The sequence below is a fragment of the Trichomycterus rosablanca genome, chromosome 6, assembly GCF_030014385.1.
Source record: "Trichomycterus rosablanca isolate fTriRos1 chromosome 6, fTriRos1.hap1, whole genome shotgun sequence".
Lineage (NCBI taxonomy): Eukaryota > Metazoa > Chordata > Actinopteri > Siluriformes > Trichomycteridae > Trichomycterus > Trichomycterus rosablanca.
The window spans coordinates 32816273-32836776 of record NC_085993.1 but is presented as its reverse complement, the minus strand read 5'-3'; the positions used below and the strand labels follow the sequence as shown (position 1 = coordinate 32836776).

At 38.7% G+C, this 20504-nt stretch overlaps 1 protein-coding gene across 1 annotated transcript in view; it reads right to left on the bottom strand.

Moving 5' to 3' along the window:
• pkp4 (plakophilin 4) overlaps positions 1-20504 on the bottom strand; it is a 79726-nt gene that overhangs the window by 32819 nt on the left and 26403 nt on the right. Inside the window, exons 4-9 of the mRNA XM_062997685.1 lie at positions 12288-12322; positions 11828-11950; positions 10022-10218; positions 8478-8892; positions 4306-4461; positions 2809-3010 (exon numbers count right to left, since the gene is read on the bottom strand). Of these exons, the coding sequence (XP_062853755.1) occupies positions 2809-3010; positions 4306-4461; positions 8478-8892; positions 10022-10218; positions 11828-11950; positions 12288-12322 (1128 nt within the window). The remainder of the gene's footprint in view (positions 1-2808; positions 3011-4305; positions 4462-8477; positions 8893-10021; positions 10219-11827; positions 11951-12287; positions 12323-20504) is intronic.

The following is a 20504-nucleotide window of genomic DNA, read 5'->3' as shown; positions in this document are numbered from 1 at the left end:
ATATTCGAGACTTTGCGCTCCTCCACCTTCCGCTTGAGGATGCACCAAAGATGTTCTATTGGGTTTAGGTCTGGAGACATGCTTGGCCAGTCCATCACCTTTACCCTCAGCCTCTTCAATAAAGCAGTGGTCGTCTAAGAGGTGTGTTTGGGGTCATTATCATGCTGGAACACTGCCCTGCGACCCAGTTTCCGGAGGGAGGGGATCATGCTCTGCTTCAGTATTTCACAGTACATATTGGAGTTCATGTGTCCCTCAATGAAATGTAACTCCCCAACACCTGCTGCACTCATGCAGCCCCAGACCATGGCATTCCCACCACCATGCTTGATTGTAGGCATGACACACTTATCTTTGTACTCCTCACCTGATTGCCGCCACACATGCTTGAGACCATCTGAACCAAACAAATTAATCTTGGTCTCATCAGACCATAGGACATGGTTCCAGTAATCCATGTCCTTAGTTGACATGTCTTCAGCAAACTGTTTGCGGGCTTTCTTGTGTAGAGACTTCAGAAGAGGCTTCCTTCTGGGGTGACAGCCATGCAGACCAATTTGATGTAGTGTGCGGCGTATGGTCTGAGCACTGACAGGCTGACCCCCCACCTTTTCAATCACTGCAGCAATGCTGACAGCACTCCTGCGCCTATCTTTCAAAGACAGCAGTTGGATGTGACGCTGAGCACGTGCACTCAGCTTCTTTGGACGACCAACGCGAGGTGTGTTCTGAGTGGACCCTGCTCTTTTAAAACGCTGGATGATCTTGGCCACTGTGCTGCAGCTCAGTTTCAGGGTGTTGGCAATCTTCTTGTAGCCTTGGCCATCTTCATGTAGCGCAACAATTCGTCTTTTAAGATCCTCAGAGAGTTCTTTGCCATGAGGTGCCATGTTGGAACTTTCAGTGACCAGTATGAGAGAGTGTGAGAGCTGTACTACTAAATTGAACACACCTGCTCCCTATGCACACCTGAGACCTAGTAACACTAACGAGTCACATGACTTTTTGGAGGGAAAATGACAAGCAGTGCTCAATTTGGACATTTAGGGGTGTAGTCTCTTAGGGGTGTACTCACTTTTGTTGCCGGTGGTTTAGACATTAATGGCTGTATATTGAGTTATTTTGAGGGAAGAATAAATTTACACTGTTATATAAGCTGCACACAGACTACTTTTCATTGTGTCAAAGTGTCATTTTGTCAGTGTTGTCCCATGAAAAGATATACTTAAATATCTGCAGAAATGTGAGGGGTGTACTCACTTTTGTGATACACTGTATGTGTGTGTGTTAAGGTGTGAATGTGTTTGTTTTCTCTGCCCTGCAATGGACTGGAGCCCTGGCCAGGGTGTTTCTGTGACCCATTGAGAGCTGAGACAGGCTTCAGCACCCCTTGCGACACTGATTAGGATAAGCAGCTTAGAAAGTGAGTGCATGTCTTGGAGCGCTGTAGGCTTTAAAAGGGTTACATGTTGATCAGAGGATTGTGTGTCCTGACCTGGCTGGTTGTGTGGGCTATAGGAGCTTTGAACGCCTATATGGGGACAGGAAAGTCATAGTCAGGGCGCTAACAGTCTACTGCGCTACCCCACCCCAGATGAGATCTCGAGTTTGAATCTCAGATGTGTTATTGACTTGGCCAGGAGTCTACAAGGCATAATTGGCTTTCCCCGAGGCAGGAAAGTCCAGCTCTGAAAGGTGAAAAGAGCGCCCAGCTGCACAATTTTTGGCGGGAGTGTGTGATACTCTGTGGCTCTCCTTGGTCAGTGCAAGAAATAAAATAAGACGATTTCTGCTTATTAAAGCTTCACTTTAAAATGACATCATTTACTGATGACATGTTAACATCAATGGTAAATGTCTGGCTACTTAAGCATTAAATGAAGTGTAACTAAATGGTCATAGACCTAAAAGCAATGAAATTGGTCCTGCTATCAGTTGCACATTGCTCCAGATGTGAAGGTTGAGGCAGAAAATTAATTATACCACAGGCTACATTACACACTTGGAGACTTAAAATTTCCTTAAATATGACCAACTTCATTGATTTCCAGGTCACATGGTTAAGGATTTACAGGCTAAAAATCAAGGAAGCATCGCTTAGTGTTTTGGGATGCACCCATGCAATGAGAAATATTACTGAGCACTGTACATCATACTACCAACAATATGAACATCCAGAAAAGATATGTTAAATGTTAACATGAAACATATTGACATAATATTAATAGACATATAAATAGACATAATATTAATAACCACAGAAATATAACCTGGTTGTTTGCTATTTTGTCCAGATGCATCTTCTGTTCTTACAAAACAGCAATGACAACAAAGAGCAGAATTTTTCCCTATCCGTTTGAAAACAAGGGCACAGAGTTTGAGATCATCAACAAGTATGGTATTTTTAAACAGTTTAGTAAAGCGTTTGAACTGTGAACCGTATTTCATTCATCAGGTTTTATATTTGGAGGAAGCCAATGCGTTTATTTATTCCTTTATGTCTCCAGCCAACTGTAGAGTGAGAAATCCACAAGAGTTTGGACAGCCCTTTGATGCAAATGATCAGGTTCAAAGATTGCTACATGCTAAGCAAAACGTTTAGGTTTTGGATGAAAGCATTTTAAGAAAAATCATAGTTGTTCTGGAGCTGAAAGCTAGACCTGCTTCATTTTGTAGTTGTATAATTACCTGTTTCTGATATTTTGTTTTCCACCTTGTTATAAACCGTTGTTATGAATCTCTGCATATTAGTGTAATCTAACAGTGCAACTAATGCAATACAATGACACTACTGGTTTAATGTCTTACCGAGGATCCTTATGAATGCTGTCGATTGATGGAGATCGCGTGGAGCTGATGTTATTGTTGATGGCGTGTCTACTATAACTGGACTCCGCTGGTCGGTAAAGGGTGGAGCGATAGGTGTCGGTGTGTGAGGGCATAGAGTATGCTCCTCTTTGGTACCGCAGGGTACTACACTGACTGGTGGTTCTCGGCAGAGTACCTAACCCTGAGAGAAAATGGTATCAAATTGCATATAGCACACATACATATGTACTGTACTTATACATGATTACACACCTATTCTGTGTACACATTTATTTATTGACATATATGGTAAAATGTCATAAGTTTGTAACACCAAGGTGGAGGTAACCTAGCATGCAACTTTCAACAAGGGGCATTCTGGGTCTGCATCATATTGCATGTATTCTATCATATAACTATCAAAACTTACTATCATAAAACATAACTTTTTTCATTTATTATCCTATTGAAACGGACATTGGATGATTTCATAGTATGTTGATAATTATTTAATGTCCATTAAATTTCTTACAAATAGTACATAAAATACAAGGGTTCTTCAAAACGTTTCCGCACTCTTTTAACTGTAATTATTAAGAATTTTAAAAACAAATGACATCACTTTTCTACATAGTCACCCTCTGATGCATTTTTCCCAGCATCGTACCAACTTCTTCCCCTTGAAGCTTCTTTGAGAGGTCCAAAAAGGTGGAAATCAGATGGCGCTAAATCCGGACTATAAGCTCTCTCTCAGTTTATCAGACTCGACCAATTACTCCTCCTCCCGCCCTCACCATTTACCGATCGTAGTTTTATTGACAGTGCAGTATTTTTAGATATCTATCTGTTATGTAAAATACCTTTCTCCAAGGAGTGTCCTCAACGTGATGGAAACATTAATTCTTACATCACTGAAAGGCTTATATGAAACCATCGTTTTTAAACAATAGATTATATATACATGTTCTAACAATGTATAAAAATAAATCATATTTTTATTAAATCTTCCAGTACAAAACAATTGTTAATCAACTACCAAAAATTAGTGGTACCAATGTGTTCCTCATGTCAGAAGACATGTCAGCATGACTGCTATTGTTTCTACACAATGTATAGATTACTGTTTTTAACCAAAATATAATTATTTTGAGAATTTAGATAATATCAATTACCAACTTAAAAGTACCTAACATAGCTAACTATGTTTATAAAAGATACTTATAAGATTTTAAGATTTATTCAGCCAGTAACCACAGCAAACCCAATATGTTATGTTTATTAAAATTTTTAAAGTACAACGAAAAGTACAAATGTCACAACTGATAAATCGACAGAACTTGTGGCTTCATTTATGTTTATACTGTTTATAACAAAACAGTAAGAACTCACATGTGTGACTCATATTACATTCATTTTATTCATTGCTGCCTTAAAAAGAGATCCTTACACCCTGGCAAATTTGTAAGGCACTCAGCATTTAGAAATTGAGATGCCTACCTGTGTTTCTGGACAGGCCACTCTGGGAGCCGTGGGTCGGGCTCTGGTAGAGCGGGTTCTGGAAGGTTTTGTCCTCATAGACAGGGGTCACATGTTGATCAGGGGTTCGTGCTTCCTGACCTAGCTGGCTGTGCTGGCTATAGGAGCTTTGAAGGCCTACATTAGGACAGAAAAGTTAGTCAGTTTAACCTAGATTAATTAGAGAAGCAGAATTTGACTAAAATGCCAATTATTAATACAGACAGTTTGTGTAGTACAAACTGTGGGCTAGAAAATGGCATCAAATTAATTTACTACATATAGATCAGATGCCCTGGGTTTTACAACCATCTCATCTTAAGCATGTCCTGCCATAAAGAGATCTAGAACAGCCTTTCCTTTATTCAACTAAGAACTCTACAGAATGTTTATAAGACCTTGGGACAGAGAAACTAACTCATTATCTTGTTGCATACATTTTAAAAACACTAAAATCTGAGTCAGTTCGACCAGGCTTCTATCTATCTATCTATCTATCTATCTATCTATCTATCTATCTATCTATCTATCTATCTATCTATCTATCTATCTGTCTGAAACCTATTTATCTAATGTTAATCTAGTGGTTTCCAATTATTTTTTAATTCAGTAGACCATTAGACATACAATTCTGATTGTTACCAATTCTAATTGATACCAACATACAAATTAAATGAGGTAAACAGTTCAAAAAACATCCAAGGGTGTAAAACTTTTTTCACAAGATTAAAAATGTGTTGACTCAGGTTTCCCTTGTTTACTATGTGTGTAAATATGCAATACCAGACAATCTTTTACACAGTATGCTGTCATTATAATGACATAATAAAAAAAAACTAGAGTTTGCTGAGTTAGGTTTGGAAAAAAGTACTGGGCTCAGTAAAGGCCTGACCTTAACACCACTGAACACTTTTGGAGGATGAATAAAAAAAAACATTATTAGTGAGCCAGGTCTTCAATCCCAGCATCAGTGCCTTACCTCAGGAATCTTATAGGGGGGGGGGGGGGGGGGGGGCACTCTATATTAATTCCCATGGTGTTGGAATTGGATCTTCAATACCTTTGTGGTGTGTTTACATAATTTTGCCACATAGTGTACTGGCCTAAATAGGGCAGTACGAGTATGAGGTGTTTATCTTGTCGAGCAGTGAGTCTGTGCAAACCATTTAGGTCAATACTGCCAAGGCTTTGGGTCAGTGCTGTCACCGCATGTGTTACTACACAGAATCCAGGAGAGGTATAAATATACCAGGATGACTAATCATATCTGACGACACTACCATATGCCTTGAATCTGAATGTTTCTAAGCATCTCTAAAATGTGTTAGCACACAGATAAGTGTTAATACATTAATACCTAATACAATCATGTTTTGGGGAGCTATTAGATACAACAGACTTTTTAAAAGACATTTTCTTCCAATCTAACCTCCCAATATAGTAATTTCCAATTCATGATTATGAATCTGCTGCCGCTTGCACAACCCCTAGTCTGATCAGATCACCAAGCAACCACTCCAACGTGTCCAAACTGGGTCTGCTTCTGTGTGAGAACCCAATCACACATTCAACACTGGTTTCAGTTCTTGCCTAACATGAACCGTCAGAAATTTCTTTTTATAATAATATGCACGGTAGATGATAAAACCTAAATATTTGTAATTCTTTGTTGAGAAATGTTTTTTTTAAACTGATTGACAATTTGTCACAAAGTAATGAGCCACAACCCATCTTTGCATGAAAAGGATCCTTTTTTTACATGCCCAACTATGACAACCTCAATTTACCTGCGTATTGTAGAAAGTTAAAAGGTCTATTTTAAACATTCTATAAACGTCTTCTTGTTCCTCAGCCTTTGTCCCGTTTTTCGGTTACGGGGTCGGCATTTCCGGCTTCTTCCCGTTAGGGGTCCCCGGCGGGATCTGGCACAGTTTTACGCCGGATGCCCTTCCTGACACAACCCTCCCTATTTATCCAGGCTTGGGACCGGCACTACAATGCACTGGTCTGTGCATCCCAGCGGCAACAAATTACAAAATACAATCAAGTTGGCCAGCCAAAGCATTGAAAATAATTTCGCTGCACATTTGTCAGTTAAATAAAGATTAAAAAGAATTAACAAATTACAGATTTTTGTTTTAACTGCATTTTACAAAATGTTCCAACTTTTCTTATGGGTTTGTAATTACGAATAACTGTTTGTGTCAATAATCTTAGACCTGAAATAGAAATGCAAAAAATATATTTTCTGCTTCATAAGATCTATTCAGAACTTGCTCAAATGTTATTATTGTAATGTCTGTGGCTCTGTTTAATGGATGCAGCTAAACTAGCCTAAATCATTTAAACTGTGGTCAATAATAATTACAAACAAGTTTTAAGGGGGCCATGCTACAAAGTTAAATTACAATATATAGCTTTCTAAACCACCAAATGTATAATCTCAATTGCTACACATATGTTTACGTTTTATCATTTTATTTAGAACTTTTTGACTAAACTTAAAAAACCGTGGATGCATTTTTAATGTTCCAATCATTTACACACAAAAAATAACAGTTTAAAAATTACTGAAATAAAAAAGATGGCATGACATAAAACGTAAGTTGTCCTTTGACTTCAAGTGTGTCTGTTTGCAGTGTTTGAATATTAGCAAAAGTCCTGGTGGCTCGCAGCAGGGAGCATTGTCAGACTGAAAGAAGATGTGACACTGCGCTATTGTCTAGGCAAGTTTAAATCAGACTGTGACCTTTAATGCTGGGTGTCCTCTATTTATTAAACAACTTCATTTGGCAAGTTAGTTCAGCTTTCTGCGATCTGTTCAACTGAGTTAAATACTTTAGTTCATACAGCTACATTGTTTTTACTTTGTAGTTTTAAATATTAACAAAAGTATGTGTTATTAATAAAGAAAAAATATACAGGTAAAAATAAAGGTACATTAGTGTTCTATTTTTAGTTCACCTAGGTAAAGAGGGTTCATCTGATGGACTCACAATTTTAAAATCATTTGTATGTTCCTGTGGATTGCAAGTCAGCAGATTGACTAGGAACTGCAAGTACACTTTGTTTCGCCAAAACCAGCCATGAGTTAGTTTTGATTGTCAAAACATCTAAATTTAGTTTCTTACTTAGATGTCCCAATACTCCAGTGGCATTTTCCTTTTTCAAACATGAGTAGTAAAATTATTATCAAATAGTTCTATTTATAGCTGACATTTGATATTTTTCTAAATGTCTGTGTAATCTCTGTTTACCTGTTGTTCCTGATGCCTTCAGGTCGTCATGCAATTCTTTTTGAGTAACTGCTGGTTTTTCTCCTACCTCATTTATCATTATATTGAAAGCACATCAGAAACCAGGAACTTGCAGACTTTGTAACTAATTGTACTGACAGTGATGTTTAAAGAGTTTAAAGACAATGTGCCAAAGACAAAAAAGACTGTCATCAGCAAAAGGTGCAAAAGCCAACATCTGTCATGTTGTAGGGTGGCTTGCATGTGTGTGAATGTACTATGCATATATTGGGATTTTACAGAGACAAATTCTGTCATAAAGACAATGTCCATGGATATTTCAGCAAGACAATGCCAGGCCTCATTCTGCAAGCTACAACAGAGTGGTTTTGTAGACACAGAGTGTGTGCTTTACTGGTCAGTATCAGTATAGCACATCATGAATAGGGGAATCAGACAACTGTGACCACGCAATGTTAAGAAACAGAAGAGTTTAATTAACCAAGACCGGGCAAAACAATCCACTTGTAAAACTGGAACAATTAGTGTCCTCAGTTCACAAACAATTAAAAGTGCAAATAATAGGAATGGTAATGTAACACAGTAGTACACATGTCTCTGTCCCAACTTTTTTGTGTGTGTTGCAGGCATCAAATACTAATTTTGTTTATATTTACAGAATACAATTAGGTTGGTCAGTAAAAACAGTTGGTCAGAGTTAAATCAGATTCATGCTTTATTGCATTTTGGGGTTTGTAGTTTATATTGTTTATGTTACATTATTTTTCTACATTACTGCCACATTCTCTACACTACACTGTTTTAAATTAATAAAACATGAAGCCTTGTTAATATAAAACTAGGCAGTGTGTTTTATATATTGATAGGAACCTATTAGCTATTATATATCCTACTCACCTGTCAGACTGTCCGGTCTGGAAAGAACAATCTTCTCAAAAAAGTCATACGCCCGTGCTCCAAACAAGGAATGTGTATTGTCATATGCTTGTGTTTCGTGCTTTCCCAGTGTCCCATAGTGCTGTGGCTGTGCTGTCATACTGGACCGCAGCAAGGTCGGGGACCCGATGCCATCCCTGTGCCCAGAATAGCTTGAGTGAAGTAAGTCAGGGGCGTGGCTAGAGGAGGGAGGAAGGGTGGTGCCAGGAAAGATGCTGGGCAGTGGCCTGGGCTCAGAGATGATGGGCGAGCCAAATGGGCTTCCAAGTGAAGATCCCAGCGGAGGGCGTGAGGGCAGTGGAGACTGGGTGTAGACAGGAGAAGAGGCACGAGAGGGCACCGAACTAACACGCCTCATTACACGGCCACCTGGCACCTGCAGGATAGAATGCAATAACACAAACACAGATGCGTTAATATGGGAGGTTTGGTCATGACCATGTAAGACAGCTAACTGAGTATAAAAATGAATATTGAAAGTATAGTGGGCATAAATATTAAATTCCTTTTGCAAATGTAACAGCTTTCACCCTTCTAAGAAGGCTTAAACATGAAGTATATACACAATATTTACATAAACATGTCTTCCCACTGCAGTCAAAAAAGCTCTGACCCATAGAGCCATAAAATCCACAAGACATCTGAAGGAGTCCTGTGGTATCAGGTACAAAGGAAATTAGCAGTAGGTCCTTTAACTTCTGTAAGGTAGACCATCCTACAATGCATCTTGGTGCCATATAATCCATGAGTAAATGATACACACTGCACACAGGTCTGCACACAATGTTCCATTGTTCCAATGCCCAGTATTGACGCCTGCATGCCTATAGTGGGTGCTTTTAATAGTGTTCGATATTTAGCATGGGCACTCTGACTGGCCTGTTAGTGGGCAGCCCAGTACATGGAGTTGTTCCAACACCACTATTAAAATAATGTGCAATATAAGCCACAGTAGACTTTTTGTTGGTCAGTGACAGACGCCATAGCCTTCATAATCTTGGCTAGCACTCATAACAGCTGCTTATGATTAGACCTTGCTGTTTCTGAGATACTTTAACCCCTCTGTCTGATAATGATTTGGTCCTTATCAAAGTCAGTGAGATCTTTATGCTTCCCATATCTGCTGCATTCATGTGTACTATGATTAACTACCTTTAGTCCAACACTGAATTTATTCCTGAACTGTTATGAAATAGCTGATGCCATACATATTTTGTAGTGTTCAAAATGTTTTGGCTGATTGGTTTTAACTAAGTTTGTTTGGAACGTTCATTAAATCTCTTTATTGTTTTGTTATACTGCAACCTCTACTAATAGTGGTACTGCACTCTCTCATTTGTTGCATTTGAGCGCATACACAAACTATAAGTCAGAATAAACACCGGGTACATGAAGCAGGTATCATGCGTATGAGGTAGGCCTAAGCATCTCTGTTTTATTGACATTAGTTGAACAGTCAGACATCTGTACTTGTGGTATATACGCTGCAGACTGCAGAGCCATACCTCTGATAAAGTCTGTCCCTCCGCCCTGGAGACCATAGCCAGACTTGGACTAAAGCTAGGGGCGGAGCTGGTTGACTGGGACCGCCCCTCTGATCTTCTTGGAGTCACTAAGTTGCTATAATAACCACTCACTTCCTGGTAGCCACTGTCAGAATACGAGTTCATCTGAGTTGAGCTGCGAGAGTTTGCCGCTGACCCTAAGTTACAGACATAGAGAAAGTTTGAAGTCATTCCAAAATATACAGTACGGTCCAAAAATAGTCAGTCAGAAATAATTTAAATTAAATAATCTATCAAAAATAAATACATTTTATTCAAACGTTTCTTAAACTCAGTTACATTAATCAGCACATAAATTATTAATTATATTAAATTATATTTATATATATATATATATATATATATATATATAATATATATTTATATTAAATTATAATTATATTATATTAATATATTAAAATTATATTAAACATAGTCATCAATACTGTATTTAAAAAATGAGAGATAATCCGCTAGCACACCAGTGCTGAGATTCTGAACTCCCGAGTTCAAACCTCAGCTCTGCTACCGGTCGGCTGGGTGGCCTCTAGCGGGCATAATTGGCAATGCCTGCAGCAGACAAAATTGGCTATTTAAAGTCTCCCGGGAGGGTAAAAGACCAGACTAATGTGGGTGGGGTCTTCGACGCTGTGTAAGGACCTTGGTTAGTAGCCAGAGGTGCCTGAGCGGAAAGTGGAGGAGCACAGATATCAGTGCGTGGCTCTCTGCGCGCTAATACTGGCCTCATGCGCAAATTCACCGAACGTGTGGACGAAAGAGAAAAATGAGCATTATGGACTCCATAAATTATAAGAATTGGGGCTCTGATTAAACTGTCCAGCAATACAATGATTTAAAATATAATTCCAAATCTAAAAAAATAGTCTAATGACCACATAATTAAGCTTTTGCCACGGCTGATCAAGCTTGGAGGTTACCTTAAGAAGAGTTTGAAAGCCTAGAGATTCTGAACTAAACTATTAAACATAGTAATCAATAATGACTTCAGAAAAATAAGCATTATGGACACCATAAATTACAATAAATAGGGTTCTGACTGGATTGTCCAGCAATAAAGAGATTTTATTAATAAAGAGATAATAAAGAGATTATATTTAAAATATAATTCCAAATCTTCAAAAAAAATGGTCTAATGACCACAGAATCAAGCCTTTACCATGGCTGATCCAGTCCACTGATCTAAATGCTGAAAAGCTGGTAGATAACCTGAAGAGAACAGTTAAGAAAAGCTGAAAGCCTGGAGAATCTGAAGAAAGTCTTAAAAGTTCTCTTTGATTAATTGCTCTGGATTCTCCACCGTGACCAAGCACAAGGGTCTCACAGCAGACCTTTCTACTGTCTTTGGGTTCATCTAAGATAAGCTCAGGGCTAGAGAACTTGGCAGTGGTTTTACGCAGAATTGATGCATGGCTTGCATAATAACAGTTTTAGGTTGCATTTCTTGTTACAGCAGCGGACTGTGTTAAGTGACAAGTACTTCTGAGCCATTGTGGCAATATTTATCACAGTAGCATGACATTTCCATACTACAATGCCATCTGATCTCTAGAAGGTCACGTACATGTAATAATGGATCCAAACCTTGTCCTACACTGACTAATATTTCAGCAATTACCTGAATCTTTTCACAATGTTATGTTCAGTAGATGGTAAAATACCTGAATTATTTATAATCTTGCATTGAGAAAGAAACAATTTACAAATAATTTACTGCAATATTTCCAGTGTATACCAATAAACTCTTACTTTCATGCAAGGAAATTTGTTCCAAGTCAAGTGAATAGGGTGACCTCTGAACTCGAACACCGAAAACAGGTGAAGGGCAGTCATCTGATGCGTGATGCTTGGACACACCTGCCGCTGAGGAGTCTTGGAAAAAAGGGTGCAATTGTAAATCTGTGGTATGTCAACATACACAAGGAGCACACACATCTATGTTCTCAGTCTTTAGCTTGTAAAAAAAACTTCTAATTTCTTGTGTTATGTTTTTATCAAGTTTTTGTTTGGTGTACTTTTCAAATATTCAAGATTTAAGATTTCTTTATTGTCAATTCACTACGTACAGTAGAAAATTGAGATATTGTTTCTCTCTCACCTTAAGGAAAAAAAAAAGTGCAAGTGCAATTATTTTTGCAGTACAAAAAAATACATATATATGCACATAGTAAAATAAATTAAATAAATGTTACTTCACAAAGAGTCTCACCAGCTGATCTCCACAGTAAAGACTTTTCGGAGGAGCTAAAAAAAAAGAAAGACAAAAGACATTACCAACTTCCAAATGACCATGTGCCAAAACCCATGGTCAACATGAGATGTTAGCTATGATTAAAAAGGAAGTGGGTGCGGGTTACATTATCATGCCAACCTGCCATGTCATTATGGGCCAGCAGAGGGTATGAACGCACAAACGATTAACATTGTCGATACCATTAATTGGCAGTCTCTGCACCTAATTAAGCACTAATTTGCTGCACCCAGTGTGGATCTTTAAAAAAACACTTTTGTGTACCTGTGTACCTGTCCAGCTTTATCTCACCAAATCTTTTGTGGCAGTTCCATCGCTTGGCCCACCTGTGTTTTCAGGGGAGCAATTATGTTTAGGTCTCTTGAAGGCAAATGCCTCTTTTTCTCAAATGCTAACATTTTAACAATAATGCTACAATTCATAACTATCTATTGTTAGACCAGCATATCACATTTCATCCAATTCAGTGCAAAAGCTGCATTAATAAACCAGTAATTAATCTTTTGCTAATATGTTAAACTATTACAATCATCATTCTAGACCAGAATCAGTCCAGGCTATTCCAACCTGCACAATCTATATATAAGATTTATCATGTTTTGCTATTATGTCAAACCATGCAAGTCATTGCATCGCTCTTTAGAATCCACAATGCAATTCCCAGCCATGCAAACTATTCATAAGTAACCATTAAACCACTCTTATGTAAACAAGCCAGGTAATCCCAACCACTTGGGTATTCATAAGCCACACGCCAGTCTTATGCTAACATTATACAAAGCAATGCCAGTCACAATGCCAGACCAAGCTGTCATTATGCCATCCTGGGCAATGCCATCTCTGCATAAATAAACCAGATACTAATATATTAAAAATAAGCAAACCATGACAGGCAACATCTCAGACTAGGATTTCCCAATGCTGGCCCAACCCATACAATATTGCACAAATAAACTTAATGCTGCTCTTATGTAAACATGGCAGACTATGCCAGTTGCCTTGCCCAACCAGTCCGTCAGCACTGGTTATCCAATCAGCTTTGGTATAGAGGAGCCGTGTCAGTCTTATGTTCTCTCACTCACTCACTCACTCACTCACTTTCTTAACCGCTTATCCAATTAGGGTCGCGGGGGGTGCTGAAGCCTATCCCAGCTTTTCAATGGGCGCAAGGCACACAGTAATACCCTGGACAGGGCGCCAGTCCATCGCGGGGTAGACACACATACACACACCTATTCACCACCTATAGGGCAATTCGTCTCCAATTAACCTGACTGCATGTTTTTGGACTGTGGGAGGAAACCAGAGCTCCCGGAGGAAACCCACACAGACACAGGAAGAACATGCAAACTCCACACAGAAAGGACCCAGACCGCCCCACCTGGGGATCGAACCCAGGACCTTCTTGCTGTGAGGCGACAGTGCTCCCCACCAAGCCACCGTGCCGCCTTCAGTGTTATGTTAAGAGACCTAATCAGTTTTAAACCACAGGTTTAGAAAATTTACAACAGTAAATTTTTCAACAGTTTTAGGTTAAATTCCATCACATTTCATTTGTATGAAGTCGAAAATCTTATTATGTTCACTCAATATAAACAAAAAATAATAGCATTACATTCATGGATATTACATGAATATAGTTATTTTAACCTCCTTACCAACCAAATCATTATTACTTTAAATAATAAAAATAAGAAAACAGTGAACATGTTTACGCTCATTCTTGAATTAAAGCTTATAAAAAATGAGCAGAATTGACAGTAAGAACATAATTAGGATTAAACATCTAAAAAGAAATGAAACAGCATGTTAAATAGCACATTCCAGACAAACATACCAATGATAGTAGTAATGAAATTTACAACAAACATCCTACAGCACGTGTCCAACTCGGCCCGCCACGTCATTTTATGTGGGCCGCAAGAGCTTAAAAGACGTATGATTGTTTTAAAATACACTGTAAAATCATACATAAACTGCATCTCCCACAATGCATACCGATTTTGTGACCGACAAAGTGACCACACCCCACCATTAGATTGCAGTGTTTCCACATCAGCGTTTAACTGCGGCGGTTTTCCAACAAGTGATGTTGAGTAATATTTACAAATAATCTCAAAATGTACAAGAGCAGAAAATTGAAGCAGAAGGAGGTAATTTAATGAAAGATGGGAAAGTGAATACAAGTTTGTGCTTCAAAAAGAAACAAACCGGTACCTCTCTTGTGTTTTATGGCCGTGTCTGTGGTAAAGGAGTACAATATAAATGCAGACATACATTATAAATATACAGTATAAATTTGGTATTTTGACACCAAACACAGAATGTAGCCTCCAAGAAAAACAACAAATCTTCCAAGACTTAAAAGGCAGACAGCAATCACAGCAGGATACGTTACAATCGGCCCTTTGAGGGCCACCATAATGCAGATGTGGCCCTTGGTGAAAATGAGTTTGACATTCCTGTTCTACAGTATGAATACTGCAGTATTTTTTGTGCCAACAGTTGTGAAAAGACCCTTTCCTGTTCCAGCATGACTGCTTCTGTGTGCACAGAGCCCTGACATCAACTCTATTAAACTCATATTTTACCTTGTATTCCTGCATTTACACTGAATGACTTTAATATTGCATTACTAAAAGCACAGGCTTTAAAAAAGTACCCCCCACACATCAATTTTCTGTATTTTTACACACTTGTGACAGATACTTATACAAAAAGGAGAATACAAGGAGAGACAAAAAATGTAAATGATAATGTCATCCACATAAAAAAAGTAATCACTCCCTTAAATTTAACAGGCTGAGCCTTATGAAGCCACACCTGCAAGTGAACACTCTCCATAACTAGATCAGTTCTTCATATAGCTGAGAAGGAACTTTGGCCCATATTTCTAAGCAAAATTGCATTATTTTAACAGCATTGGAGGGCTTTCAAGCTTTACTTGGCTGTTTAACATCCTGCCACAGCATTTCCTTGGAGTTTAAGTAAAAACTTTAACTGGGCCACTTCTTTTACTTTTTAAGCCATTCAGAGCTTGACTTGCTCTCACAATTAAAATAAAGCATAAAGCATTTAACTTATTTATTATAAAATATAAAAACAATTGTGTAAGAAATTGCATTTTGTCATTAATCAGGCTGTCTTTGTCCTATATTAAAGATGAAAGATTTAAAGTAAATAATTGCTATATCTGCATAATAAAAAGAAATCAGAAAAGGACAAATACTTTTTAAGCACTTGTACCACTTTTATGCCAAAACAGACAGTGCTATTACATAATATAGAAAAAAACATGTCATCATGCCACCCCAACCCACACAATGTCTGTTTAAGTAACCATATATCAGTCTTACGTAAGCATGTTTAATCATGCCAAAACAGACAGTGCTGTATCTGCATTAAAAAATAAATAAATTATTACATCTACCCACTTAATGCGAACAAATCAGGTCAAGCCCTCACCAAACCAGGCAATCATCATGTCTAGTATATAGAAACCACATAGCACATACACCATATTACTAAAAGTATGTGGACATTCGATCATGAGCTTGTTAGACAATGCCCTAAATACCAAGTTACATCTTTTGGAAACATATTTATAAGATTTTGTAATGTTTCTCAGAGAATGTGTGCCTGTTTAGTATAAAGGGCACTTCTGAGGTCAGACACTGACATTAAGTTAGACAAGAAGGCCTGGTTTGCTGTACATTTTTAGAGTGTCACCGTCCTGAAGGCCACACACAAGCATGTCTGGCTGTGCCTGTATGGGAGGGGGAAAAGGTGGCAGTACAGTTGCGGCCTCTGTTGTCTGGTCGAGACACCTGCACTAGAAATGGATGATCTGGAGAGCTTAGCGTGTCTCTCCGAATATGAATTTTCTCTGAGACTCCAATGCAAACAGGATAAAAGATGCAACTGGTGACTATGCATGTGTCGGACCAGGGAAGTGTCAGACTCAGCCCTTTTTGACCAGAGCGGGGAAAAATTGAGATGGGGGAAGCAACAAGTCTGAGATTTTGACACTTCAAACATGCAGAAATTATCCAGATATTACTACTACTACACTTCCAGCTAGAACATGCCAATCACCATGCCATCTTCAATCACAATATGTACACAAATATAACTCACATCAGGTTCATTAAGGTGGTGTGTTACGTTTTTGTAAGTGTGTGGCTAATATGATCAAACTAAATCAGAGTATTTCAAACTTTTTATTTGAAGTGACCCACATTATGTCCATAATTTTTTACGTGACCCAGGAAACACAAACAATGCATCTTATGCCAAGTTCACACTACACGACTTTCCAAGTCGTCAGATCGCTGTACAGTTCACACTACACAACTGGATCTCTTGCAATCGGGAGTATTTTAAGTCATTGTGTATTTCACACTACACAATCTGGGATTACACACTAAACGATTTATCACCTGGAGGAATCGCAGACAAGTCTATCTGTTCTCCCAAACTATGTTTTGTGACGAAAACAGAAGTGTCTGCGAGAAGTGGCGAGTTGTTTGTGTGCTGATGTGTAGTGTAAAAACAAGTAGGAATAATAAATGAATGAGTTGAAATGAGTTGGAGGTTAATATTTTTTTGCAATGCAGAGTTGGTATTATGGTTTGGCGTGGACGATAAGATCACAAACTACTGTACAGCTTGTGTGTGTGCTGATGTATTCTGATAGAAACTATTATTATGCTCCTGTCCCACGTTTTTACAACTCCTACCCAGGGTTTCCCCTCACCTCTCATCCTGCGTTCTCATTGGCTGTTGTTCGACATTGCACTCGCTGCCGCTCGCAACCTGCTCGCAATGCCTTTCACACTACACGATTTTGAGTCGACAACAGGTCCAGATATTTAACATACTAGATATTTTTCTTGAGCCGCTCAGATCGACTTGTTAAGCAGTTCACTTATAGCAATTGAGAAGCGAATTTTAAGCCCAGAGCAAACACAGAGTTGCCTTCGAGCTGCCACATTTAGCGACGACCAATCGGCGAGCAAAAATCAGGGCAAAAATCATGTAGTGTAGCCGCTCAGGTGGCGCAGCGGTAAAAACACACGCTGGAACACCAGAGCTGGGATCTTGAATACATCGTATCAAGTCTCAGCTCTGCCTGATCACTGGGCTTTGCAGCCACTTGAACAACAATTGGCCTGTTGTTCAGAAAGGAGTGGGATATTAAAGCCGGATAGGGACTCTCTCATAACTAATGCAATTATGACCTCTGCTGGCTGATTGATGGCACCTGCACAGAGACAGGAAAAGAGTGCTGTGAGGGTGTGTCTCTCCGTACACAGTGCTGATCCGCATTGCACTTGTCAAAGTGTAGGTGACAAAATGCATACGGCTGCTGCCCACGTGTCAGAGGGGGCGTGGGTTAGCTTCGCTCTCCTCAATCAGAGCGGAGATTGGCATTGGTGGAGAGGAAGCATGACGCAATCAGGCAATTGGACGCGCTAAAAAGGGAGAAAAAGGGGAGAAAATGCATAAACAAAAATATTTTTAAAAATCATGTAGCATGAACTAGGCATTGCTCTCTCTGTTTTGCTTTGTACAATCTGGTCCCACTGTGGTTTACAAGAACATAAAGCCTCCACAAGGGGGTGATAGTGTTAATTTGTGCTGTTAAAATTTGTTTATTTAATTATTATTATTATTCTCTGCGACCCATTTTTTTGGCTTGCAACCCACCTAAGAAGTTTGAAAAACCCTGGTCTAAATGAACAACAGAATGCAAATTTAATGCTCTAAAGAACAGAGATGAGCCTCTGCTACAAAACAACAGTTTGTACCATTAGGGAACTGTCTCTGCTAGCCACATAACTGTCAAAAGTCAAAGGGCATGAGGAGTAACAAACTGGAGTTGAACTCGCAGACAATAATACAGGGACATCCACTACCATAAGGCACCTGAAAAAACATGACTCTCAGTGACCACATGCTGACCATACAAACCCAGAAGCACAGAAGCACATTTGCTGCTGACAGATGCTTCTACTACTGAGACTATTTTGGTTTTATCACAACATTTAAAACATCAGCAAAAAATAAATTGTGGGTTAATACCATTTAATACTAAAACCACATTGCTGTGCGGCCTGCTCTAAAACAACAGGACATGAGTGAACGAATTCTGAACACCCTGTTACATAATCAGCCACTTTATCACATTAGTTTAATTTACTGCTTCACTGAATCAATTAGGTAGAAAAAACATTGCTTGTTAAAATGACATTATTTAAATTTTTATTACAACGTTTGGCAAGACAAAACCATGTGGTCTTGACAAAGGGCAAGAGAAAACGAAATGCGCTCTAAATACTCACAAAATCAATGACTTAATGACCCATGGCACATAAATTCCATCGTTGCTCTCGGTTAACTGTCAATGGCCAAAATTATGTGGACACCTGGCCATGAGCTTGTTGTATATCCATTTCCAAATTCATAGCCATCAATATGGTGCCCCCTGATCTCCTAAATGGCTATAACAGCCTCCACTCTTTAGATAGGACTATTCACAATAATGGAGTGTGTCTGTGTGAATTTAGACAAAAGACCATTTCTGAGACCAGACACTGATGTTTGACATTTTATTTGATTAACACAGGGCTCTCAACACCACCAAACATAAATCAAGCTTTATGGACCTTGCTTTGTGCATGGTGGCACAGTCATAGTGGAACAGCAAAGGGGTTGCCACGAAAGTGGAAGTCCACCCGTTAGCAATAGGAATGACTGAAACAAATCATTTAAAAAGGTTTCCACACTCTTTTAACTCCATTTATTAAGAATTTCAAAAAGAAATTACATCACTTTTCTACAACCCCAAATTTGGGACAGCATGTAATGCAAATAATAAAAAAACACAGTTTCTTACATTTACTTTGACTTTTACTTTGTTGCAGACAGTAAGAACTGTCATGTTTTGTCTGGTCAACTTCATTTTATTTATTAATACACATCCATTTTTGCATTTCAGGCCTGCAACACATTACAAAAAAGTTGGGACAGTAAAACATTTACCACTTTGTAATGTTGCAATTCCTTTTCACCTCACTTAAAAGACGTTTTGGCACCAAGGATACCAAGTGATTTAGTGGTTCAGGTTTTATTTTTGTCTCATTCTTCCTGCAAACACGTCTTAACATGTGCAACAGTACGGGGTCGTCGATGTCGCATTTTTTATTTCAAAATTCTCCACACATTCTCTATTGGGGACAGGTCAGGACTGCAGGCGGCCCGGCCAGTACCTGTACCCTCTTCTTCCACAGCCATGTCTTTTTTTAATGTGTGCAGCATGTGGTTTCACATCGCCTTGTTGAAAAATGCATGGACGTCCCTGGAAAAGATGACATCTTGAAGGCAGCAAATGTTGCTCTAAGATCTAAATGTATATTTCTGCATTAATGCTGCCATCACAGAAGTGTCGAAAAAGACCTGGAATGCTGATTTATCTGACCACAATACACGTTTCCACTGTGTGATGGTCCATCCTAGATGCCTCAGAGCCCTGAGAAGTCAACGCCACTTCTGTACATGGTTAACATAAGGCTTCTTTTTTGCACAGTAAAGTTTTAAGTGGCATTTGTGCATGTAACTCTGTATTGTAGTGCTTGACAAAGGTTTGCCAAAGTAATCCCTCACCCATGTGGTTATATCAGCTATTGTTGAGTGGCGGTTCTTGATGCAGTGCCATCTTAGGCGTTGAGCTTAAGCTTGTGCCCTTGGCCTTAACGCACTGAAATTTCTCCAGATTTCTTAAATCGTTTAATGATATTATGCACTGTAGAGGGAGAAATATGCAAATCCCTTCCAATCTTTCTTTGAGGTACATTGTTTTTAAACAATTCAATTATTTTCTCACACATTTGTGGACAAACTGGAGATCATCTGATCATCTTTGCTCATCAAAGACTCAGCCTTTCCTGGATGCTGCTTTTGTACCAAACCATGATTACAATCACCTGTTTGCAATCACATCATTATTTCACCTCATTACTAGCCCTAAATTGCCCCGTCCCAACTTTTTTTGAAATGTGTTGCAGGCCTGAAATGCAGGAATGAAGGTATATTAAAAAATGAAATGAAGTTGAGCAGACAAACATGAAATATCTCGGGTTGAAACTGTCTGCAATCAAATAAAAGTCAAAGTAA